Here is a 26,862-nt window from a genome sequence, read left to right as displayed (position 1 = left end):
CAATGAAATGGAAAAATTACTTGTTTTATTTGTAGTTTGGTTAAAAACATTAAAATTTACAAGTTCTTTTTTATTTTTATAATTCTCTTTTTAAAATAAAAAATTAATAACCAGAAGGTACACATACCTATTTAACAGTCTATATAACTTTTTATGCTTTTATTTTTATTTTTTGGGTGTAAATAGACTTTGTGTCATCATCAGGTGGATTCCTTCATTCTGACTAACCTGTTTGATTATCCAGCTATTAAGCCCTTAATTTTGGCACGTTTGCATGGTTGCAGGATGTACATATGCGCATGTGCTTTCATTATAAAGGAGGCTTTCAAAACCTTTTTTTGAAAGCCTCCGTTTCTCGTTCACAAAAAAATTTAATCTCAGTGTAGACAGAAGGCCAAAACGGAGAGAAAAATATGCGTTTTCAAGTAAAAACGCAATAGTATGGACATGGACTGAACATCTGTTACTGTTTCTTTAGAATTATTTATTCATACATCTTAGGATAAGATAGAAATAACACTGACAAACTATTTACAGTATATTCAAGTATACAAAGTTAGTTGATACAATACACAAAAGTTTTACTCTCATCCACAACAGAGTAGAAATAGAACATTTTTACACTACACAACATATAATTTTAATCCCAGTGCACTCTGATTCGGCATCATTCCCTCTAATAGAACTTAACATCCGTTTTCTCCACAGGTATGGCTCGGAAGGTGTTGATGAACATGTAGCGTGAAAACAGAATGTAGAGGCGTCTGAACCAGACAAGCTGCGAGCGGTGATGCAACATGGCCTCCTGTTTAAAATAAGAGACGCCAATTAATAAAGAGAAAACTCATAGGTTTCAGCATATTGACATAAACAAAAAAAACCACTCCAGATCATGGCAGTCTACACACACACACACACACACACACACACACACACACACACACACACACACACACAGAGTGAATGTGTCATTCCTAGATGACTCTCAAGGACTGATTAATAATTACACACCTTGTGATAATAAAGAGTTAAAATTCCAGTTAGTATTTGTAGTTTACTTTCCTTTACAACATTTTGTACAGAATGTACAAAACTCTGACAACGACTTCTAAGGTACTTGCAGTGACTTCGTTTTACCGGTAGGGGTCACCACAGTGGATCATATCAATACCACCCTGTCATACACATCTGCCTATTTCAAATCAACCACCTGCCTGTCCTCCCTCACTGGAGGTCGACCGGTTAATTGCGGCTAATTGCGCCGCAAATGAAGCTGATAATTAGGCAGGTGCATCTAACACGCCAAACTGTGCGTATTTGAAAGACAATACAAGAAAATTAACCTTTTTACTCCGACAAAAAAATAAACTAAAGCCAATCGATGCTTAAACCCCTGACATTGCCCTATGTCTGACTATCTATATATGCTTCTTTTGGATAGAGAATCTATTTAGATCAACTCCTGCACATTTTTTACTTTCAATTCATCCCAACAGTGTTCGGTAGGGTTAAGGTCAAAGCTCAATAACAGGAGATCTTCCAATCCAACCCATGTAAACTGTATCTTCATAGAGCCAACTTTGTGCACAGGGGCATTGTCATGCTGGAACAGGTTTGGGTCTCAAGTCAAGTTCAAGTGAAGGGAAAATGTAATGCTACCATTTCCAATGACATCTTAAACAATTACTCTATATGCCTGGAAAAGTCAGGTGTACCAATATTTCTGTCTATAGTGTATATTATACCAGAGAAATCATAAATAATTATGGGTCTTAGTAAGGCATCATGTGAATTCCCCTTGTTTCCTCACCTTAGCTTTTTTGTATTCATTTGGTCCGATGATGCAGCTGAAAGATGAAGGCAAGAGCCAGCTAATTGGCATCTCAAAGAAAGACAGGTATTTCCTGAGAATGCTAATTGTTTGGAGGGAAAGGACCTGACAATCTGTGAAGAAGAAAAGAAAATGTAGATTTTGAGAAAAGATTTGTTTAAGCAGAAGCAAAATGCTGAGAAGTTAAAAGAAATATCTTTTCATCGTGTGTAAAAAACTGTTAATAATGAATACAGACGATCAACGTCTACTCAAAGTATGTTGTATTCTTAAAACAATCACCAACAATCACAGAAGCTATTTACAACTATTCATTTTTGTATTTTACCATTTTGTAATTAATTTTTTCAGTTTTAGTACAGAAATAGTTTCAATTATTATTATTCTTCACTCTTAATTTGTATTTAGTTTTTAGTGCCGATTTAGTTTAAATGATCTACTATACAGTAAAAGCCTTATATTTCTAAATGTGTACTTGACAGTGTGGGACACATGAAAAGACAGCATTCACTGATATCTATCAAGAAACATAAATCACTAAATGTAGAATTCAGCTGTTTTGATATTTACTAAAGGTTTAAACATGTATAGCTTAATACTTCAAAATGCTGTCAAAATACAAGGAGAATTATTGCTTATTTTTATTTACTGACATTTTGTGTAGTTTTCATTTCGATTGCAGTTGGACTAGAAATTAAAATACATTTTTGTGATCATTCTTGTTTACTACAACTACACTGATTTTAAGTCGCAATTATGTTCATGTGCAGTAATAATTGCCCCAAACACCAGGTGGCGCAATTCAACCAGAAATCTCTACACAGGCTGATTGCACTTTTTTACATTGTAACCAAACTTTAACAGAATTATGCACCACAAACTCAAATATTACTACTTACCTTCTGGTATTCTTCCAACAAATGCTAAATGACTAAATAGAAAGAAAGAAGAAGAAAATGCAGTATTAGATTTGGACAAAATACAAATGTAAACATTTATAGAAAAGAAAAAGAAAATCTGAAATACTGATCTAATATTAAAAAGTTGAAAGTCAAGGCTGTGAAACGCAATGGAGGTAAAATGAAGGCGAATAGGGGATTGATTAAAAACATATTAAGCGAACAGACACTTTCTGAACCCATTTGACCCCTCTCTCCGTGACAAGCATCCTTGCATAAGAGAGCACACACACACACACACACACACACACACACACACACACACACACACACACACACACACACACACACACATACATGTGATTAGAGGGAGCTCTAAATCCATAACCAAGTTCCTGGAAATCTCCATGGTGTCCTGGTTTGGCCCACCACAGTGTCACCTCCCTCTCTGTCTCTTTCACCCAGCTGACCAAATCCCAGCTCAAACATGATCCATTGGATGACGTCAACAAAAATGTACTTATGGGTTTTCTTTTTTTTTTCCCTCTTTTTATTTTTATGAACAGCCCAACAACGAAATAAATAATAACTCAAAACACACTTCATTAATGCTACAGACATGGCAGTGCTCAGGCGAGGAAAAACAGCTCGCCACAGTAATAACACTTTCATCCGACCCTCTGAGCTCATTCAAGAAAAACACTAATCCTGGCAAGTATCCAACTGGGAGAGAGGTCAGAACAGTGGGAGCGCACTGGGCGCCACAGCACATGGATGTTAAACTCGAGGGCTACAGACTGCACAGTTTCTCATTTTACCTTATTTATGGCACCGGCTTCTACTACCAACGCCTTGTCGTTTCAAGTTTCGTGTGTTAGAATAAAGAAAAATAAATCTCTCGCCCTGTCAAAAAGGCATATTAGGCTTATTAGTCATTACCAAAACAGGGCCCAAAAGCAGTACAAAGTACGCGACACTATGTAGGAATATTTTCAGTGAACAATACCAGCTCAGTACACATGCTAAATTCCCAGAATAAACAACCAGAGCTGAATCAAAAGTGTCTTTTTTTTTTTTTTTTTTTTTTACACAAAAGCTGTGAGAAAAAACCCTAACAACTACAGCTATACTTTCAATATTATCATGCTAAGGTGAAATCACAGCTGAAAAATGGATTTCTGCTCATTTGATGTCAGTGTGAATATACAGATTAATATTTGCAATGGCTGAACAGCTTGTCTGCTTTTACTTGTAAAGCTCTTTATTTTTTAACAGGCTATCAAGGTTCAGTCAAAGACAAAGACAGTTAGCTACATATGCTAGCTTTACATCTGTTCCAAAATAAAGGCTAATACACAATACTTGTAAGAATCCTCTTCATGAGAACGGTGTGATTTGAAGTGATTTTGAGGTAATTGTGTTAATTATACATATTTATACTGTATTATATTAATACAAGAAAAAGTGCACAGTATACACTTGGGATGTTTGTGGTAAACTGACATTACCTGAGGCAACAAATTCTACTATGCTAGCAAACATTTGTTAACTTGCTGTGGTAAAACCTCTTTTATTATGAATACTAAAGGCTAAAAATTGCTTTAACTACTTTAAAACTATTTTTTGTTGGCTTAGAAGCTGGGGTTTTATACAATCATTTTGTAAAAAAATTATGTGGTCTGAGATAATTCAGAGGGAACTGCCTCCATATATCACCCTGCCCACTCAACACACACACACACACACACACACACACACACACACACACACACACAAAACTGTCCAAATTCAATTATGTTGTAAGCTGAATTGAAATTGACTTAATCTCGGCTTTTTTTGCCACAAAAATGATGCACAGTATTGCAAAACTATTTACTCCCTTTTGAAAAAACACCTTTGACTGCCATTGTACATGTTTGTTTGATCTTTTTTTAATAATAGCTTTCTTTTCATCACCAACTTATACAGTTGGTAATGAAGCGTTGTTCCATCTGAGCTATGAATCTCTCTTGCACCCTTGAGCAAGCCTTATAACCTTCAACTGCTCAGTATAAATTAGGTAAACCCTGGGTAAGGGCATTTGCCTAATTCCATAAATGAAAAAACTAATTTCTCCATCTCCTTCCGAGCTACATCTGGCCACTTTTGGTCATTCTACTGGTCTTTTAGTGGACAGTCTTCCCTTGTGTCCTGTCTGCCAAATTATTGATTATTATGTTTATTTTTTTAAACCATGGATTTAACGGTGCTCTGTGGAATGGTCAAAGTGTTTGTGATGTGTTATAACTAACCCCTGATTAATACTTAATTAATTAATACTTGGACTTGTTTTGATAGTTACTCATGCTTCATGATGCTTCTTGTTTAGGTTTGTTCTTTAACCAACTGTGCTTTCAAGTAAGAAATGAGATCATGTAACACATCAATCTGGATTCAATTCAGCTTATTATGTGACTTCTAAAGGCAACTTGCACCAGAACTAATTTAGGGGTTTAACAGCAATGTGGTAGATACATACTGTAGGGAATTGTGTGTATACTCTTATCATATAATCTCAAGAAAGTCTATTTCAGTTCCAGGTTGAGTCCAAGGGGATGAATGCTTGACATTATAAGTTCATTTGATCGAAAGGTATAGTATACCGAATAATAATTCTAGCATACTGAAAATTACTATATAAGCGACTTTTTGAACACAGCTTCAGAGCTGTGGACATCCAGGAATAAGGTTTGACACTTCGACAGTAAGAAGACTTCACAGGATATACAGTGTGATTTGAAATGAATAAAATGGGGTGAGTAAAGTTAAATCACCAGATTCTTCCAAGTACAGTGTCATATATCAGGGTGTATCCGTGTTCCAGTACAGCCACAAAAACCTCTTCACTTCCCAAACCACTAACCCTGGCTGCTGTTCGCCATTCTCCCAATCCAAAAGGAAGAAAGAAATAAAGTGTGTAATAAAGTTGAGAACACGCAGATGGCTGTGTATTACCACTTCTCTATGCTGCTGTAATGAGGACAGGATTTGGACGAGACAAAAACTTTTTTTTTTTTGTTGCTCAATAACCAAACACGGATTTCTTTAGTGTACAATTCCTTCGGGGCGAATCGCAGGAACCCTGCTGTTTTTTTTTATTTTTTTATCTCTGTTTGTGATTCAGAGGAAGTGACCTGTGCTTCGGGTCATCGCTGCCTTATCTTAATGACTTCACTGGGGATTTGAACTTCATTAACCTTGTACAGGGAGCATGATTGGGTGTAAGCATATGGCGAGTTTATCGGAAAGACAGTGATCAGCGATCAAAGGCTGCGCACTTTCTAAACTTCGCCTGATCATGATGAATTGCTGGAATTGCTGCAATAACAACACAGCTGTCATGTAGACCTGATTTATATCGTGCAGCATTGTATCACTGAATTCCATAACCACTGTTATTAGTGCCACTTTGTTATTTTTAATATTTATTAAAATTCTACATGTAAATATTTATATAGCACCAAACGAAACAAAGTAAAAAAAAAAAAAAAAAAAGTTTTTGTTATTTGGGTTAAAGCCAATTTGTCCCACAAAACCTCAAAGAACCAAAAGCTCGGTTTAAACAGGATGAAAATAAAACTACCTGAGTGCTTTGTAGATAGCGATGTGATTGGTGTGCCCGCTCACTCCACCCTCATCAAATGTCAGCACCTGTCGAAACAGACTTTTCATATTAGATATGAAAAATGTGGACGGGTAAAACACGTTCAGCAATTACTGACACATTTAACACATGTTCCACAATGACTACACATGTGGTCAGATTAGCATATACATGCCTTGTGTAAGAATCATTTATATAGAACAGCCCAGGAAAATGTGTTTTTTTTTGTTTTGCTACAAATATTTTACAGGCGGTTTAAATTTAGGACTCACTTCATAGCACCTTGCACAGCTGCTTACCAGCCTGTCTATCATTAACATAGAGTGAAAAAATACCATCATTATTTGAGAAAATGAGAAAGAAAAGCTATAGAAGAACATCTATTTTTCTAGTACCACAGTTATTTGCAATACAATTAACATTTTCTATTAATTAAAAATTATAGTCAAATATAGTAATATTTAAATTTCATTTTTATTGGCACACAATATTTCTTTCATCGGTCTACTGTAGACCTTTCTGTAATATTATAATACTGTAATACTATATAGGTCTATTTTTCTTCACGTATCAAGTAAAAAACCAACAAAAAAACAATTGTCCTATTAGCGAAACATAAATCCTGTCAGAAAACTTACAGCTTTACTTCTGGTTGTTTGATTAGTCATTATGCAGAGTACAAAGTAATTCAGTTAAAATCTAACCTGAAGTGTAAATACTATATAGCAGGCATTATAACCACCTGCCTAACATTGTGTTGTTCACCTTTTGCTGCTAAAACAGTCCTGACCCATCGAGCATTAACAGCATTAACTTTTTTTTAGCAATTTGGAGCTCATCTGTTGGATTGGACCAGCCTTCATCAATGAGCCTTGACCGCCCATGACCCTGTTGCCGGTTCACCACTGTTCCTTCCTTGTACCACTTTTTTTTAGATACTGACCACTGCAGACCAGAAACATCCCACAAGAGCTGCAGTTTTGGAGATGTTCTGACCCAGTCGTCTAGCCATCACAATTTGGCGCTTGTCAAACTCTCTCAAATCCTTACGCTTGCCCATTTTTTCTGCTTCGAACACATCAACTTTGAGGACGAAATGTTTACTTGCTACCTAATATATCCCACACCCTAACAGGTGCCATGATAAAGAGATAATCAATGTCATTTACTTCACCGCTCATTAATGTAAATAGATGTAAATATCTTATATAAAATGAATTGAGTGAAGGCGAACATGAAACGTGGTATACAAGTGCCAAGATTTGACAATATTTCTGATATGCATTATTTAATTGCCGGTCGATGGGGTTAGAAATACATATGATAAACAGAGATAATCCTCTGAAGATAAAATTTTTTTTTTCGCAGATGTTGGTTTGGCAGTGAGACAGAAATGCATGGCATGTGTTTTTCACACTAAAAAGTTGGGAACCCCATCTGTATCTTATACAGCAGACTTGAATCGCAGCCTTTTTGCTAGGGTTTGTGTACGTGATGATTTTTTTGGACTGGGAGGAAAATGGAAAACATAAGAAAATTTGGTGGAAATGTAGAAGGTTGCCAAAGCAAATGGGCCAAGAGAAGCGGATTTGACAGGCACGAGGTAGGGAGATAATATGACATCGATCCACATGTTGCATAAAGTGGGGAGGAGCAGAGCATTTATGTGAGGAGGTTATATAAAACGGTCATCACCTCTGTCCAAAATTCAGTGTATTGATCCTATTGTCTTTTAACTGTTCCATTGTGTAAAGTTCATCTCGAACCATAAACTATAAAACCCAGATAATAATTGGCCAGATGCTACATTATTGCACTGTTGTGTTACAATAACTGCCTTTTGCTATTAAACTTTATTACTTATGTGAAATTAAAACAATGGCTTTTGTCAAATTGAGGATTTACTTATTACAATTGAAATAATCGTAAATCGTGGGAGGAAAAAAACATTGTTCGAAGTGTGACTTGGCCCTGACAGGATAGGGGGGATGCTGGTTTTGGTGATGGTAAGTTTGCGTGTTTACACATGCTCGGGGAAATATCAAACCATAGTTGTTTCGTAACAGCACTCGCTCTTTTAGCCCATTTGTTTGTTGTTGTTTGTTTATGCAAGTCTTCCATGCTGGGGCTTTTAATCAGAGCCTTAATGGCCTGCCAAGAAGAGTAAGAGAGAGAGAGGAAAGAGAGAGAGAGAGAGAGAGAGAGAGAGAGAGAGAGAAATTAATTATATGGGATACAAAAGAAAAAAAAAACTTTGTTCAGATGTTGATTTGAAATTCCACTTGGGAAATTTCCTGGAACGCTTAGGCAGGCCTGATCAAAATCTTCGGGTTAAGTTGCTGGAGGCCCAGGAGAGACCAGGAGCATTGTGGGATATTAGTGTGTGTAATTAAGGATAAATGCAGATGGCGGATGTCATGCTAGACAGTGGATTAGGTGGACCGGTCTTTAAATTAAAGAACCCCATCTTTCTGTGTAAAACACAGCCATCCATGAAGCAGCCGAAACTGCGGAAGTTGCTATTTTAAGTCTGTCTGTCTGTCTCTCTGCCTGTCTGTCTGTCAACATTAATTGAAAACGTCGGTGTGTGCTGCTAAAGGTCCATTGTACAGTGTAGAAAAGCTCTCACCAGGTTAATGGAATAAGTTGTAATGTGTTTCAGGATCAGCGGTGCGGTCAGTGCGATGCTCCACTCTGCCTTTGGGTCATCCTGCAGCTCTCTGTTAGAAAGAAAGAGGTACTGTGTAAATAATTGACATTAATATTATTTACTAAAGTGCTAACTTTGTTATATAATAGCTACTTAGTGTCTTCCATACATTTCATCATTATCTTCCATTTTTCTCCCCAGTTTGCATCACAGGGCAATGTAACACAGTCAGCCAGCCCACTTTCAAATATCTGAGCCACAGATTGGCTTGAGTCACTCTGATTTAATGGTGAGAGACAGATGTACACTGTCTGTCCCACTCAGAAAGCATAGCCAATTTTTGCCCTCTTGACACTTGGCCAGGAATTTCCATTCAGTAGATTGCCAAAGCACCTGTCAACATTTGATAATACACAGGCTAATCTAAAGGTTTTAATTGTAATTGATTATTATACTGCAATCAATTAATTATACTGCCTGGTAAGTTTCTAGCGATAAACATAAACATCAGAAACAGTGCAGTTCCAATACTTATGACACTTCATGTGGTACATAATTGGACAACATACACAGGCCTTTTTATAAACAGAACTGGAACATTATCCCATAAGGCGGCTAATAAAATTGACACAGTTAACTCCTTGTGCCTCATTATAAACACATTTGGTAGGTGAGCAAGAGCCAGGTACAAAAAATGTCTTTCACAAAGTACCTTTTCACCTATTACACACAATTAAATATTTAATGTTTGCAAAATTTCATGTGAACTAGTTTTATTGGTTTGTCTGCATTTGAAGGATATTATAATTAGCTGATCAGGTGAATTTTATACAGATTTTCGGTCTACATCCTATGGCGCTATGCTAGCAGCACAAGCTGGCTTATCTGTAGCACACTAACTTAGCTAGCTAGTGAACCTGTCTAGCTAACTAATATACTTATTTCTATACACTTGGCTGCTAACTCAATTAACCTAGCGAGTTAATTAACTTATTTCCAGTTAGTGACTAAGCTAGATAGCGAACTTATCAACCTCAATTTTTTTTATTCTTTTTTGGCTTGTTAGTAAGCTAACTAACTGAACTAGCTAGCTAATTAATTAACTTCTAGTTAGTAACTTAGCTAAGTGAATCTGTCTGGATAGATACAGATCTCAATTCTACAGCGTTATCAGTCGCCACCGGTTTGCTCATCAGGGACAAACTTACTTATAAAGAACATGTTTATTTTTTATCACCACTTTATCTGTGTAAAGCTGCTTTAAGACAATTTTCATTGTTAAAAGCGCTATACGAATAAAAAAAAAAAAAGGGAATTGAATTGAATTATATTGCTGTCTAATAACTGTCTAATTTCTACAATGCGCTAACATAGTTTAGCTAGCTAATCTGTCTTTGTTTTGATTTTGTTGGTTCTCCTCTTATAAAAACATTTTTAAAGCGCCAAAAAAAGTTCTGTACCATGTCACAGTTCTTACAAATAAATGTTCTAAGAATACTTATTTGAAAACACTTTCATTTTTGCATGTATTAACTAATTCTAGGGCTAATGCTTTAGTGTTCCACTAAAATCCTTCCTTCCACTAATATTGCATTACTTATTTACAATGTATGTTATATTATAACAGGTAATAAAACTCTTACACACACACACTCACATTACAGGCTGGTGAGCTCCAGCCAAAACTGTACCGGTTGTTCCTTTAGAGATTTTAAGGCCACGAGAGAGTGGTAGTGTAAGAGTGTGCAGGTAGGCCTAGTGTGAGTATCTTTGTGTGTGTGTGTGTGTGTGTGTGTGTGTAATGATTTAGTGCTGCTGTCCCACACGGCGCAGCTGGAACTCTGCCTACAGGCCCCTTCTGAGCCCTGGGGTCGGAGGTTGCCCGGGGCTTTGCCTTCCATTCATTTGAAAGTAGAGCCCAGAAAAAACTAGGGCCATCATGCATTGCTCTCTCACACACACACACACACACAGACACTGACACTGACACAGACACACACAAATCGCTTTCCCTTTCATCCAGACACCCTGCATAGCCAACAATGTATTGGAGGTCAACGAACCTCTATCTTGCTGGGCAATCTTTCACAACACCCCTCCTCTCTCTGTCTCTGTCTCTCTCTCTCTGTGCCTTGTTTTTCAATCTAGTCCCCCCCCTTCTTGCACTGCCTCTCTGTGCCGACATCAAACGTGATCGAGAGACGGAGTGAGAGAGGCAACCAGGCGTGCAGAGAGTGTTTCAGACACACCGGGGTCACTGCAGTTCATCTGAAATCAAAGTGCTGAGGGGCATCATTACACAGAGAGAGAGAGAGAGAGAGAGAGAGAGAGAGAGAGAGAGCAGGGCAAAGATCTTAACCCTTTCGATCCCAATTCAGCTCAGAATATTAAAAGTGTAGGCAAAATGAGCGCACCAGACGTCACAACAATTCCAAGGCGAATGTTTTCGGTAGCTTTAGAGCACCGTGAATTCCGCAAAAAAAACAGTTTGTGCTTAAATCGTATGTAACATCTTATACATTAGGGATGGAAAGATTTACAGATTTGCATCGGTGCATCGGCATAAATGTTAACTATGGTGATGGATCGTTTTAAAAAGGTGTGCATCAGATACAAGGTGTCGTTTGTATCGTGATGCATCATTTTAAACATATTTGCATGGGTTAAATTTGATTTATTTATATGTAGCGAGTAGCATTTAAGGTTAGAAATGATGTACTACAACTTTAAATAAAATTTGGAGATAATAAAGAACCATGACCCTCGGAGAAAAAGAACAAGAGATGCATTGTTTAATCTGGTGTGGCTAATGTACGAGTTTCAATAAACCAAGTATTTTTCCTGAGCTTCTTGTCAGTGTCCTAACTGCAGTGGTGATACACCGATCGGCAGAACAAAGTCAAGAACCCATGAACGCACTCGGGGTAAAAACAGTGAAGCTACCATATAACACGACGTGCAATACACATATAGAATTATTAGTAGATGCGTTATACTTTTATTATTTAGAAAGGCACCAATCATTTGTGACTAATAATTTATATATATAATTATTTCTCCTAGCTAAACTGCTTTTCAAGCGCATTCTCTCAGCATTACCGCTGCAACCTAAATATGACATATCACAACACTACGGAGACCGAGGCGTGTCCTAAGAGTCACATAGAATATAAATTAACATGGCAGAGGTATGGCATGGCATGGCATCTTGGCATTTTTTCCATTACTTTGTATTGCATTGAATCACATTGGGTTGAATAGAGTTGAAATCGGATCACACTGCCTCGTATTAGGGGTGAATCGTATTGCATCGGTAGCTGCTTCATACGTATCTTTAATGTATTGCAATGTTGGCTACGCATCGAGGTGCAAATCACATCGGCCTCAGTTATAGAGATGCACATCGCCATGTTTTTGTGGAAGAGGATCCCAGCAACAACCTGTGCAGCTCTGGTGAATTCCATACCCAGGAGGATTAAGGCAGTGCTACAGAACAATGGTGCTCACACAAAATATTGACATTAGGACACAGTTTTGACATGTTCATTTAGGGTGTACTCACTTTTGTTGGCAGCTATTTAAAAAAAAAAAAAAAAGCAGCTCGTCAAGAAACCGGCAAGGCCTTTATCCGTTTAACGTTCGTTAGAAAAAGCTTCAAAATTAACGTTTTTAGCCACAACTGTTTGTCATTACAAAGTCCGTGGAAAACGTTGTTACTATAGAAACGATCACGCAATATAAACCAGACATGTGGTATAAAAGCAGGCAAAACCTTTAGCCTTTCGAAAGGTAAATAAAATTAAAAAATAAAGTAAATCCATTCCTATTTTTACTATGTTAGTTGAATGGATTTATTGGTTTTATAATTGAAACGAACATCTGAACCCCTGCCTGCCTGGTTTTCTTTCTCTTGTGTCTCGGTGTTTACAATTATTTTGGCATGGTTACAGCGGTACGGCATTAGAGGAGACGGCTTATATTGGGGATGGCGTGTCTCAACGCTTGCCAGTGAACGTGTCAAAAACAGTCTGTGGCAACGTCAGAGATCAAGGTCAGAAACAGAGCAAAGGAGAGCGTGACAGAGAGAAAGAGAGTGAGAGAAAGAAAGAGAGAGAGAGAGTAAGAGAGAGATAAAGAGATGAGTAGGGATAGAGGTATATGAGGGTTAAAAGCTAAAACACAATAAGTGGGAGAGGTGGAGATGAAAGAGATGGTGATGGTGCAGGAATGAGGAAGTTGTTGAGTGATCTACAGGGAACCTAGGAAAAGGATGATTAGAGGTTTGTGAGAGTGATGAAGATTAAGAGAGAGAAATAGAAAAAAAAAGAGATAGAGAGGGAGAGGAGGGGAGAGAGAGAAAGTGAGAGGAGGGTGGACTGCCACCCTCCATCCTCATTCTGTCTCCTTCTCTCAGCTCACAAAGAGATTTGGACAGTAGGTCTAGTTCTAGCCCATGATGAATATGGCTACAAATCAAACACTATGCAGGGTCACTGAGGTTAGCTGTGGGTGATACCATCTCAGAGGGGTGATGAGAAGGTGTTTAGTAGCTGATGGGTTGAGAGAAGGGATCGTTCCTTTTTTTTTTCAAAGGGGTGTGGTGGAAACTCAGAGGGAGAGAAAAGAAGGATGATGGCCATTCAGTCATGCCATTAATGGTGTTTAAAAGAGGAAAGTCTGACACAAAAGGGTGATGTTGTGCTACACGGAATAAGGGAACAGAAGTCAGGAAAGTTCAATCGTGTCATACATTTTTGTTCCTTCACAAACCGGTTTAGCCGTAGGTTTATTTCCTACACCGCCCAGTATCATCTCCTTCTTAGACTCGATATTTGAATGAACAATGGGTTTGTGGACGCCGTCGCGTTCTCAGGCACGTCTGTCAGGCCGAGGAATAGAATGTTAAAGCCGACGTTCGTTCCAGCATCTGCAGTATGAAACGTGAATGTTTTCTTGCCTTGAACAATCTCTTTCCAAATCAGATGTGATAGGTTTATTATCCGGCTTTTTTGAAGGAGATGTTTGGCAGAGCGGCAGAGCTGGCAGCCAAGAGAGAGTGAGAGAGAGAGAGAGAGAGAGAGAGAGAGAAAAAACAAAAGAGGAAGATAAAGACAAAAAGAAAACAAAAGACACATGATCTACCTGACCTTTCTCAAGTTGGATTGAGTGTTAGCTTCGCTATGGCAACAGTGCTAAATGGCCCAGAGTAACCTTTCCCTTACTCTCCCTCCCTCTCTCTTTCTCGCGCGCTCTCTCTTTGCAACTCTTGCATGTTGATGTGTAATTGCTTGCAGGCTTGTGAATGTAGTGGTTGAACTTTGGCCTACTGGAGATGTGTGTGTGTGTGTGTGTGTGTATATGTGTGTAGGCGGAGAAGGGGGCATGCACCAGCACTTGTTTTGTCTGGTAACAAGGGAGCACAAGCCCTTTTCCCCCCAGTGCATGCTGGGATATCTAACCGGTTGAACTGATTTTGAACTCGTTTAGCATGCAGCACGGCAAAATTCCCTTCATTTTTGGATTTATCTTTTTTCCATCAATCTTGTTCACATCCAAACAATTTTAAGGCAACAATTTTGATCTCATGGAAAAAAGGTTCTCGGATTTCTGGATAGATCACACCTGAAAACACAGCTTCTCTTTAAACAGGAGCAATAAAAAGAAAAAAAAAAAAAAACTCGACAGAAATTTCCCTTTTCAAAAAATACATTAACTTCATACATACTGTCCATTATTTACATAAAAGTTTTCAAATCCTAATGTCAGCTTGATAGATGGTTGGTTTAATAAAGCAGGCAAATGTATGCATATGCAATTAGTCTCATTTGCATAATCAAATATGCAGTCAACATGAAACTCAGTATGCATTTGATTACTACTGTATTATAAGCACGATTATTTTGGCCTTATTGCATGATTTACGTTTATCGCTTGAAGGGGGGGGCTTCATTCAAAGGTTTTGGATGGAAAATAGACCATATAAGAAAAAAAGAAGAAGGAGAAGAAGAAAACGAGGAAGAAGAAACTTTATTCGGAAGTGTGTTCTCACATACCAGTATACTAATTTGGTGCATGAAGCATCCAAACATATAGAAAAAGGACAGTGAAACACAAAAAACAAATTAGGAGCATAATAAAAGGCCCAGAAGATATTATAAAGTTAAAAACAGCTATAGACATGGGTACAGATGTTGTGTGTTATGAAAAAAGATCGATCTTGTTGTCTTGTGACAAGATTCTGGCAGCAATAAAGTTTCCTTTGCCGTCTGGTTATCGCATTAAGCAGCTCTTCTCTGGACCCTGGCCTGACCACCCCTGAATTTCAGCCAATAAATCAAACAGGATATATTTATTTTCCACCCAATGTCTAATTAAGCACAGCGGAGATGAACTATGTTAATAGTTTGCTCTCACCTCGTTGTTTTTTGGGGTTTTCTTTTTTTGCCAATGTGTCACTGAAACTTACACTACTGGTGTTTGTCAAATGTTCCCTTGTGAAGTAGATGGAAACGCTGCAGTGCCTCTTATATAACACTCTTCAGTGATAAATGCTGGGCCGGTTTTATTTTAAGAAAGCAAGAGTGACAGCGCATGTAGGACGTTTTGGTGACAAGGTGAGGGAGGCGAGATTGAGATGGTTTGGACATGTGCAGAGGAGGGACATGGGGTATACTGGTAGAAGAATGCTGAGGATGAAGCCACCAGGAAGGAGGAAAGGAGGAAGACCAAGGAGGAGGTTTATGGATGTGGTGAGGGAAGACATGCAGGTAGTTGGTGTGAAAGAGGCAGATGTAGAGGACAGGGGGGGTATGGAGACGGATGATCCGCTGTGGCGACCCCTAATGGGAACAGCCGAAAGAAGAAGAAGCAGAAATTGAATTTCCTTCCGAACAGAAAAACTGAGATGACCTCATCATATAAAGCACATGTATGATGAATAAAACAAATCGGAGATGTGCAGGTATAGGATAATAATAATCATTACCAAGGTGGTATGATGCAGCGTCATATGTAATGAGTTTTTGTTACGACCTGGAAGTTGAACATTTCTATCACAGCTTGTCTAAAAGTACAACAAATAAGCAATTAACATTTTGAAAATGAATTCATTAAATTCGATCTATGTATCTAAGTATCTACCCATCCGTCTTTTTCTTTTGTCTATCTATCTTTCCAGCTATCCATCCATCCATCCATCTATCTATACGTCTTTTACAGAACCTATACACCGATCAGGCATAACATTATGACATTATAACATTATGACTGGTGAAGTGACTAACACTGATTATCTCTTCATCATGGCACTTGATAGTGAGTGGGATATATTAGGCAGCAAGTGAACATTTTGTCTTAAAAGATGTGTTAGAAGCAGAAAAAAGACAACTGGGTCAGAGCATCTCCAAAACTGCAAATCTTGTGGGATGTTCCTGGTCTGCAGTAGTCAGTATCTATCAAAAGTGCTCAGAGGAAGAAACAGTGGTGAAAGAGTGACAGGGCAACCGAGGCTCATTGATGCACGTGGTTAAGATCCATAATGTTATCCCTGATCTGGGTAACCTCTTTCTCATGGTAGTAAACTTAGGCCAGCTGTCAGAGCTGCTATTACAGAAAAATAATCAATGCCCAATGAGCAATTTGAGAATCAGTTTGAACTGTTATAAAAGGTATTGTAAAGATGCTTTATACTTGTATATGTACATTACAGCACAGCTCAATTCTTTCTTCGAATATCACAGCCATGATAGAGCTCTTGGAACACAGATGGTTAAGGACCATGCACAGCCTTAACCACAGACCTACCACCACTCTAATAATTCTGTAATTCTTCTGTAACAATTCTTCTGTAATTCTTTAGTAATAATTCTTCAGTAATTCTACTGCAATAATTATCTTGTAATAAATCAGAAGAACCTTCAAGGCTTTCAAAGTAAACCATTCCAGTAACAGCAGAAAAGGCAGGAGGCGTGGTGTAACAAGGATGCATGAAACAACAAGCTTCCAAGAGGAACCGTACCTCCTGTCTTGTCTGGAGGAAGGAACGGAGATGAGAAAAAGCAAGAGGAGGGGGAAGAGGACAAGAACTCAGAGCTCATGTTTTCGAAGCAGACAGGTGGACCAAACACACAGACAGCATCTCCACCTGTACTCCACCTACATGAATAATACAGAGAGGCGAGAGAGAGAGAGTATAGAGAGGTCATCCGGGTGCGCGCGGTTGGGGCGGGGAGCAAAGGATTACCCAGAGTGCACTGCAGAGCACAGGCTGTTGGCATAGCGGAGGTGAAGAGGGAAGCATGCAGATCATGTGACCTGAAATTGGAGCATCACTTACAGTTTAACTGGGGGTGTGGGTGTGTATTAAGGATTATGTTCGGGGGCTGGTTTAATTCGACACAATTACTAGTCCTCTCTGTGACCCAAATGACCTGGATGGATTAAAACACACACACACACACACACACACACACACACACACACACACACACACACTGATTCGTACCAAACTTCTTTGGTAAAGGGCTATCAGCTATCAGTACTTTTTACGTACAGAAAATAGATTGTTAAATTCTGACTTCCCTCAGGAACAGTTTCCTGCCTCCTACTTTGAGCACTTTATTTTTTATCATGAACTTAAAACATACACAACAATGCAAGTTGTATAAAAAAAGAAACTAGAGTTAGCGCAGTGTCACTGTGGCCACTCACTCCATACTGAGAATAAGATTTGTTTTGTGCATGCATGAAAATGCTAAAGAAACGCTAGGCAGTGGACAACGCTAGCGCTATGGATTCTTTAGCGTTTTCAGTACAGCTTCAATAATTTGGAGAAAATCCTGACAATTCCACATATCGAGGGAGTGAATGATGATGGATGGAAGGAATGAAAACATTTGTTAAAGGATGCTGAAATAAATGAGCAGTTAAGTACATCATATATCTAAAAAATTAAGTATTGAATCTCACACACACACACACACACACACACACACACACACGCACACACGCACACACACCTATATTACCCAAATGGGGTCTAACAAATGCCATTTATTTATTTTTATTTAATCAGTTTCATTTGTGCCAATTGAATTGATTACTCAATTTAATCAATATGATAAAAACAGTATTGCATTCATTTCATTTACTCTTTTCTATTCATTTATTTTATTTCGATAAAATATTATAAAATATAATTTTATGTAATTTAACTTTGTATATTTACAATCGTTTTTTAAATTTTTTTTATTTCAACTGCTGGTGTTTACAAATGTCTATAATAATAAACTGTGTTAATAAAAAATTTCAAGCAATTTGATGCTTTGCATTTTTTAACTGTACAGAACTGTGAATTCTGTTTACTGCTACCCCCCAATAACCTTCACTCTTCTGAGAAGATAGTTCACAATATTTCAAAGTGTGGTTGCGGAGATTTATGTTCATTTACTTGCAGATGAGTTAGTGGAGTCGGGTATTGATGTGCACTATATGGACAAGTGTTTTGGGACACCTGACCTTTCCTGTCATATACGGTTTTTCTCCAAACAAAGCTGGAGGATAATTGTATTGGACATCTTTAAATGTGGTATAATCAAATTTTGCATTCACATGAACTTGAAAACCCAAACCAGTTCCAGCATGCCAATGTCCCTGTGCAAAAAGTGAGTATCATGAAAATATAGTTTACATGCTTTGGAGAGGAAGATCTTGAGTGCCCTGCTTTAGAGCCCTGATCTCATCTCTACTGAACACCTTTGGGATGAATTGGAACCCTGACTGCACCCTAGGCCTCCTCACCTCACCTACATCAGTACCTGACTTTACTAACACCCTTGTGGCACATACCATACACCTATGATCAGGTGTCCGCAAACTTTTGGCAATATAGTGTAGTTAAGGTGAAAAGGCCTAGGGTGTTTTAATTCATCCCAAATGTGTTCAAGAGGGTTCTACAGCTCTCCAGTAGGCCTCTTAAGATCTTCAACTCCAACACATGTAAACCATATCTTCAGGAAGCACACTTGGGGCATAGGGGTGTTGTTTTGACAGATATGCAAAATTCTTATTCAAATACTTTTTTTAGCTTCCAAACTATCTGTACATACTATATACTGCTAATATTCAAAGCCAGTAGACTCCCAGTACAATAACCTCAAAGCATTAGAGAGTGAGAGAGAGAGAGAGAGAGAGAGAGAGAGAGAGAGAGAGAGAGAGATGAAAGTCTAGGCATAATGCCAAGTGATTAAATGAGTGTTTAAGTTCACAAGCCACGAGTGGCCCAGTTGAGCCCCGTTTATCTCTCACACATTCGCTTCGAACACATGCGCACACTTCTTAGAAAACTGGGTTCATTCAAACACGTCTCCACTAAATTCCCAGCATATGTCCATTGAAACCACAACGCTGGTCAATTCTCAAAAGGTGTTTCATTTAGATATCACTTTGGCCTCATTTAATCACATGCTAAATCTCGCCCACCAGTCAGCTCTCCATTACCAGACCACAGATATGAACAGGTGATGGAGATAGCTAACACACACTTCCATTAGACACGTGAGGCCAACAAAGCACAAACACAAGCACATCTTTTTCACTGCTGCTCATGCTGCATCTCAGGGCAATGTACGGTTTGGTTTGTAATTTGGTTCTTGTCTAGTCAGGGGCACTATTTAGTAAATGGAAGCAGAATCCAGAATGAGAAGCAAAGGGTGAAGCCGGGATTAGGTTTGATTTGAACAACACAACGCGGCTAAACTGGAACTAAGCACCGAAGATGTCAAAGACTTGGGTGCGATGCCACTTTTAGTGCTGTGACAGCTGATTCATAAGTAAAATACGACCTGGGGATGTTTTTTTCCTTTTTAGAAGATTTTGCAATACAAATGAACAAAATAATGATGAGCTACGTAGCTAAAGCTGAGTAGCTAAATGCTTGTATTAAAAAGTTCATCAAAACATATAAATAACATTACCAGTGTTTATAACAATATTGCTGGATGGTGTACAATCGAGGATGCGATTCCTGTATCTGATGATGCAGTTGCTAGGACCTCAAAAATGGTGTACATGCAAACATCATTTTTGTAAATGGGGTAAAAGGATATGTGTGTGGGGATCAACCATAGCACAGTTTCCTTAAGCAGTTGGAAGGCAGTGGTCTTTTAACAGCTTTGGGATTTGAACTGTTGCGAGTTGAACTAGAAGTGCCCTGATGTTGTTGTTGTGTGTAAGAAAAGTGTGCCTTATTTACAGCATTACACCAGAGCCCTGATTTCCCTGAGCTAATTTTGAACTGTTAGTGCTTGGGGTTAGGGTGGACTTTGGCTGGTGGAAAAACATCTCTGGTGGTTGATTTTTTTTTTTTTGTGTTGTGAATTCCAAATCCTAGCTCTGCCAGAACGCCACTTTTGGGTTCTTGAGCAACACCAAACACCCTCTTCTACTCTTCGGTAAAAAAAAAAAGTGCATGCCGAAAAAAATTAACATGTAATTAAAATTAACAAATGTAATGCTGAAACATGAACTTGGAAGGATTTGTGTGTTACGTTCTGGATAGTTCCTTCTCAGTGACACTGAATGTTCTTTCAGCAGCAGACGAAAAGTGAACTGCCCGTTTGGTACATTGGCGGTTTTTGGCGGAACGAGGCGTCGCATTTTGTGCAAGGGGCTGTGCCAAAAAAAACTAGAGCCGCACACCAAAACTCCCCACAGACTTTTATTTGCCTTATGTTTTTTTTTTGCTAATAGTTAAAGCAGTTGTTCTGTAAATACTCCGTAATCTGGGTTTTAGCTGTTCTCTGCATATGAACTGTTAGGCCTTACTGAGGAGACAAGAGATTTTAATCACAGCTGTGAGACTTGCTAACACACACACACACACACACACACACACACACACACACACACACATGCGCAGCTGCTTTATATAATTGATTCCATAGCACATTTCTTGGCAGGATGTCGGTGATATTCTTAGAAAATCTGACTGATCTGAGAAGATCCAACCATAGCTGGTGATAAACTGTAAATTGAGGGTATTTGAATAAACCATGGAGTAACACAAACAAATACGATTCCTTCGCAGTACAGCATCTAAATTAGGGCCAGAATATCATAACCAGTGTTATTTTCGCAGTTCATGCTTATGCGAAAGTCGCTTTGCATTACAGATCTGCGCATGCAAATAGCTGAAAAGTGAATAAAGAGGTAGTAATACTGCTTGCAAGATACAGTTTGTGTGAAAAAAGGCAAATTTTACAAGAAAGAAAAGGATAAAAAGCATAAAAATCTTGCATCTTGGGCTTTTTCGGAGCAGAGACCGCAGCCCCGTCCTCATTTTTTTCTAAATTCGCAAGTCAAATTTACCCCAAAAACGTAGGGATGAAATGAATGTCAGCAAATGAATGCAATTTTCTTTCACATCCAAAATCACATCCGTTTCACCCGGTTTTCATATTGTATTCTAGCAAATTGGATTTCGTCCGGTTCGACTAAGACCATTTCAGGAGCAGATTTATCATTTCGAGCGATCGGAAATCGTTCTCTACACAGCGTGAAGTCCAGAAACCGTAACCTCGGTGAATAAAAGAAAGCCGGGTTTCTTTAAGGCAGCAGCCGGTGATCTGGGGCACTGATATTAAAATCTGAACCACAGTCAAAGCATGACATCATCGAAACATGAAGATCTGCCTGTTTGCTCCTGTGTGTTTAAGGAAGAAGGAAATAACAGGGCATTCGAGGAATCTCCGAATACGTATTATACAAACAAGGGTCATGAAAATGAAATCCCAGACATAATTTACAGGAGTTCACTCTTTTAGGTTAATGTGAACAAAAGAAAAATGGTAATATCCCACTGTTTGGAGCTTGAATGCTGCCCTGGGGATGTCCTTCCCCTCTGCGATGTACTAGTCCCGACTTCTACAACTTCTCATCTGAGACTCTTTGTGTTTAATGGCTCCAGTGACAGAGGGGATAATACATCAGCTCAGCTGCTCTAAAGCTCTGTTGTGGTCCGAATAGATGGCCTTGATTTGTAGCCTGACCACTGTTTGCTCTTTTGGTAACCAGGGGAGAAGGGGAGGGCCTGTGCCCAGCATGGTAGGCCTTTAACGGCTGTGCTTGTTGGAACTAGGAGTTTGGGGGGTTGTAAGTGGTGGTGATGTCTCACCATTTGAGCTTTACTGTTTATTTACAGGGAGCTGAAGGAACCTTGTGAGAACGATGATCGGATTCTGCTTTCTTCATTGTCAAATGCTGGAGGCTGATGGAAGATAAAACACTAGATTGGTCCATTGGGAGAATTTTGAGGCTCGTGTGTTGTAAATTGTCTTGTAAAATCCTGAATTACTTTGATATGATAGGAATGCACGTCTCGCAATTCTGATACGATTCTAATGTCAAAGCTCAGAGATGTAATGCTTAAGAAATCCTTAAAGACAGGAGTTCTGTCAGTTAACATCACATGTAAAAAATGAAATCTGGTCCCGCAGTTCACCCATTTTATTACCATCATCTGGATCCTGGATTTCATAATATGTAAAATTTTATGTTTTTCAAGACAGAATCTCAGCCAAAGCTCTAACACAAAGCTGTACATCCCTATTATTGCGAAGACAACAACTGGATGCTAGCAATGAGTATTTAAGGGTGCATTAGGTACGATCAGGCTTTTATTTTAACATCTTTAGTGCTTAGTGTCTACAAAATAACTTTAGGAGGCACATTCAAGCACAAGCAAGCATTCCTGCCTGGAAGTCAGTTTCCAAATTGGTTTTCTCAGTGATTAATACTATTGCGAAGGCCACTGCATTTTCAAACCATCTTCTACATATATTACATTTCAAGTTATTTGTACAAGTAGGAAAAAAATTCATTATTGCACCGAGAATGGATTTAATGGAAATGTATAAATCACTGTTTATAAATTTTCAGCCGAATCATTGTATTGTTAGAAAACAATTTAACACTATAATCCTTACTATAACATAAAAAATGAATAAAAAGGGACTAATACTGCTTTTATCATACAGTGTGTGGAAAAAAACGGAATCTTACCAGAAAGAAAACCATAGATTACACCTTAGGCTTTTTCAGAGCATATAGCACAGTGCAGTCTTTATGACGTCTAAACTAACTCTTAAATGTCTTATGCATAGTAATACTTCACAATCAAAGTCGTGGCAATTCTGCATTTGCACACAGCACCTGACATTGTCATTGTTTTTATTGGTTTACCTCATTACATTTTGTATTTCCCTTTCGAACATCTAAATATATCATCAAAATGGATCACTGTCTAATATATTTTTCCTCATAATTTATTTTATTTTCTCTTATTTTTTCCATATTTTATCTTGTTTATATTTACAGTCTTTTTTATCTAAAGCACAAATTTCTGAGCAGCCGATCAGGTTTACATGCAAGTTGCATTCTGCGTATAACTGTGTTTGTGTGTGTGTGTGTGAGTTTTGTGTGGGGATATATATATATATATATATATATATATATATATATATATATATATATATATATATATATATATATATATATATACATACATACATACACACATTTTTTAACCCTATATTTATACTTTCTAGTTATACTTGTACTTTTAACATACTTTTATACATTCTATAATTAATTTGTATTCATTAATTTTTTATATTCTATCTCTATTTATGAATGGGTATGTGACAAAATAAATTAGATTTCATTTAATTTGATTTGCAAGCGAATGCATTTTCTTTCACATCATAAACATTCTACTTTACTCAAGGTCATTCAAGATGTTTACGGTGTTTGCTGCAACTTGAATAATGTGAATCCGGTTGTTCTTACTTGTTCTCAATAATTGTGACTTGGTGAGCCGGAATTCCCAAAACAGCACAGCTGCCGAGCAGTTCTTGTTTCCGCCGGGCCCCTTGATTGTAGTAATTCCCTGAATACAACAGACATTTTGATATGACATCATTTCTCAGTTGAATAAACTTGTACACACTCAGCTGCTGTTTTAGTGCCATTGCAAGATCGTGAGTTCAAATCCCAGCAGAACCAAGCTGCCATTCCTGGGCCCTTGAACAAGGCCCTTAACTCTTAACTGCTATAAAAAAAAAAAAACTACAAAATATATATATGTAAATCACTCTGGATAAAGGCGTCTGCTGAAATCTTTACAAAGAAACATAGGTCTCTTTGGAAGTGTCAAATTGCTGTCTGTAGCTTGAGTGCTGTGTATTTAATGCTGAACTGATTATAATATCAGGTTTCTGTCTGTCTATTTGAGTCCCACTAAAAAAAAAATGTTATGGACCAGATATTATTCAGGCGGTGCAGCATTCCCAGCACAGCAGTGACACGGCAGCGGATATGATCCTGTCTTTTTCTATATTATTTAAATAACTATAAGTAATTCTTTAATTCATTATTAAGTATGAGGAAACTATTGTAAGACATGGCTCACATCGACATTAATGGCTTGTCTCAGATGCTCTAATCCAGAGTAGAATTTTCACGACTGGAAATGTTCCATGTGAATTAACCGGGAATTAATAGGAAAAATGGGGAATTTACCAAATTGCAGGTGAGCCAATAACATGGAACTTAAATGTAGTTAAATCTTGCAGGATAATTTTAGTTGAATCTCTACCCTGAACATTCATCAGTCACATGCACACAGCACACTTTCTGCAGGGCAACTGAGGCCACGCCCCCTACATGCACTGTGCATTCGTCCATAAAACAACACACATCATTTCTTACATCCTGAACACAAAATGATGTCAAAAGAATGTCCATCTTGGCGAGATGAAATGAAACGAGAGCGTGACTGGGAACAGGTCTCTGGATTGAGTCCCATCTTTACCCTGTGTAAAATTAGTTTGCATTTTTCCCCATGCTTCAGGGGTTTCCTCCTTAAGTTTAAAGGCAGACTGGCAGTTCCCATTTGTCTTTAGTATGTTACTATGTGTGTATGATTGTGCCTGGGTTGGCACCCTATCCAAAGTGTCCCCTGCTTTGTACCCAGAGTTCCATCGTAGAGATTCTGTGCTCCCTCACAACCTTGTGTTGGAGATGCAGATTAGAAAATAGATGGATGGATGGATGGATAGATAGATGAATAAAAAATAATCCCTCCATCCCTCCACCCACCCACCCACCTATCTATCTATCTATCTATCTATCTATCTATCTATCTATCTATCTATCTATCTATCTATCCATCCATCCATCCATCCATCCATCCATCCATCCATCTGTCTGTCTACATCAATCCATCCATCCATCCGTCCATCTACCTGTCTGTCTATCCATCCATCAATCCATCCATCCACATATCTATCTATCTATCTATCTATCTATCTATCTATCTATCTATCTATCTATCTATCTGTCTGTCTATCTATCTATCTATCTATCTATCTCTCTCTGTTTACGTCCATTCATTCATCTATCTGTCTGTCTGTCTATCCAACCATCAATCCATCCACATATTTATCAATCCGTCCATCCGTCCATCCATCCATCCATCCCTCCCTCCCTCTCTCCCTCCCTCCCCAGGACACCACCATGCAGCATGGGCACACATTCAGACCAACACCCAATTTAGCTATAATCCGATCCACCTATCAGAATGTGGGAGGAAACTGGATCTATCTATCTATCTATCTATCTATCTATCTATCTATCTATCTATCTATCTATCTATCTACCTATCTATCTTTCTGTCTGTCTGTCTGTGTATCTGTTTACATCCATCCATCCATCCATCCATCCATCCATCTACCTGTCTGTCTATCCATCCATCAATCCATCCATCCACATATCTATCTATCTATCTACCTCTGTTTACGTCCATTCATTCATCTATCTGTCTATCCATCCATCAATCCATCCACATATTTATCAATCCATCCATCTGGAGAAAACTGGAGAACCCGGGGAACATACAAACCCCTCTGATCATTGTATTATAACCTGCGACTCAAATCTCTAGCGCAGGAATGTTTGTTCAATCGAGATGCTGCTTGTCCTAATGATCACTTCGACCTGTTGCTCTGGTTGCAGGATAAAGATCTCAAAATGTTAATGTAAAAAAAAGTACTTTTCGTGCTTTGTGGGATTGTTACACTAAAACCTACCTGACGACAAACACAGCAAACGAACAGTCGCTTTCGATGCGGTCAGTTTCAAAACCGCGGGCGCAAAAAACATGCACTCGTCATCGGGATGCGCGGTGACCAGCAGCGCGCGCACTTCGCCAAGACTGTCGCGCGTCCTAGCACGCGGCACACCGGACCTATCCTGTCCCGGAGAATGTAATACACACCCGGAGGATGACGGCCATCGCCGCGTCCATGTGTTATAGATCAGTTTTAGGCACACGAGGTAACCTAGGAAACACAGCGAGACAGAAAGCAAAACACACATAGCGTCCGTCTTACAAAACAATCCGGGTAGAATCATGCACTTTGATCCGAAGGTTCCCCTGTACCGACTTTGTTCTGCTAAAAAAAAAAATACAATACGAAAATAAGACAGACATACTATCTATAATACTTTTATCTAAGATCAGTTAAATTTTGGGTTTTATACATATAAATGAACACCAGAAATGCGTTAGACTTGAATGCACGGGTCACTTTATCGCGTTAATGTAAATGCATTTATATAGATCCAAAGATCGCATCATTTACAAATTCATGCAATTATTTTGTTTAGTTATAGTTTTGGACATAGATTAGACATGTGGTAAAGCTTTTGGGTGGGGAGAGCTTGCAGGAACGTCCATCCGCCTGTGGGGAACCTTTGAACGTCACACCGGTTTATCCTGGCT

The 26,862-nt window shown here is 38.4% G+C and overlaps 1 protein-coding gene across 3 annotated transcripts; it reads right to left on the bottom strand.

Moving 5' to 3' along the window:
• Positions 1-463: 463 nt before the first annotated feature.
• pigl (phosphatidylinositol glycan anchor biosynthesis, class L) lies at positions 464-26,626 on the bottom strand. Of its 3 annotated transcripts, XM_046839176.1 has the most exons (7): positions 26,168-26,626; positions 23,868-23,967; positions 9,003-9,093; positions 6,353-6,420; positions 2,731-2,762; positions 1,811-1,944; positions 464-805 (listed from the first exon to the last, which is right to left on the bottom strand). In XM_046839176.1, exons 1-7 carry the CDS (start codon positions 26,490-26,492, stop codon positions 677-679), a joined length of 879 nt encoding a protein of 292 aa, XP_046695132.1. In that variant the 5' UTR covers positions 26,493-26,626; the 3' UTR covers positions 464-676. The 3 variants fall into 3 exon arrangements, with proteins under 3 accessions (XP_046695132.1, XP_046695135.1, XP_046695134.1); XM_046839179.1 differs by lacking the exons at positions 464-805; positions 1,811-1,944; positions 2,731-2,762; positions 6,353-6,420 and adding exons at positions 6,511-6,680; positions 8,398-8,524; XM_046839178.1 differs by lacking the exons at positions 464-805; positions 1,811-1,944; positions 2,731-2,762; positions 6,353-6,420 and adding an exon at positions 7,631-8,524.
• Positions 26,627-26,862: the final 236 nt, after the last annotated feature.

The sequence above is a fragment of the Silurus meridionalis genome, chromosome 25, assembly GCF_014805685.1.
Source record: "Silurus meridionalis isolate SWU-2019-XX chromosome 25, ASM1480568v1, whole genome shotgun sequence".
Lineage (NCBI taxonomy): Eukaryota > Metazoa > Chordata > Actinopteri > Siluriformes > Siluridae > Silurus > Silurus meridionalis.
The sequence above is the reverse complement of the archived record's forward strand: the minus strand, read 5'-3'. Positions and strand labels throughout refer to the sequence as shown.

Coding starts and splice junctions, on each gene's coding strand:
- pigl (XM_046839176.1), bottom strand. CDS start 26,492: ATGATTCTACCCGGATTGTTTTGTAAGACGGACGCTATGTGTGTTTTG. Junction 23,968..26,167: donor TTTGCTGTGTTTGTCGTCAG/GTAGGTTTTAGT, acceptor TGTTGTATTCAG/GGAATTACTACAATCAAGGG. Junction 1,945..2,730: donor TGTTGGAAGAATACCAGAAG/GTAAGTAGTAAT, acceptor TCTTCTTCACAG/ATTGTCAGGTCCTTTCCCTC.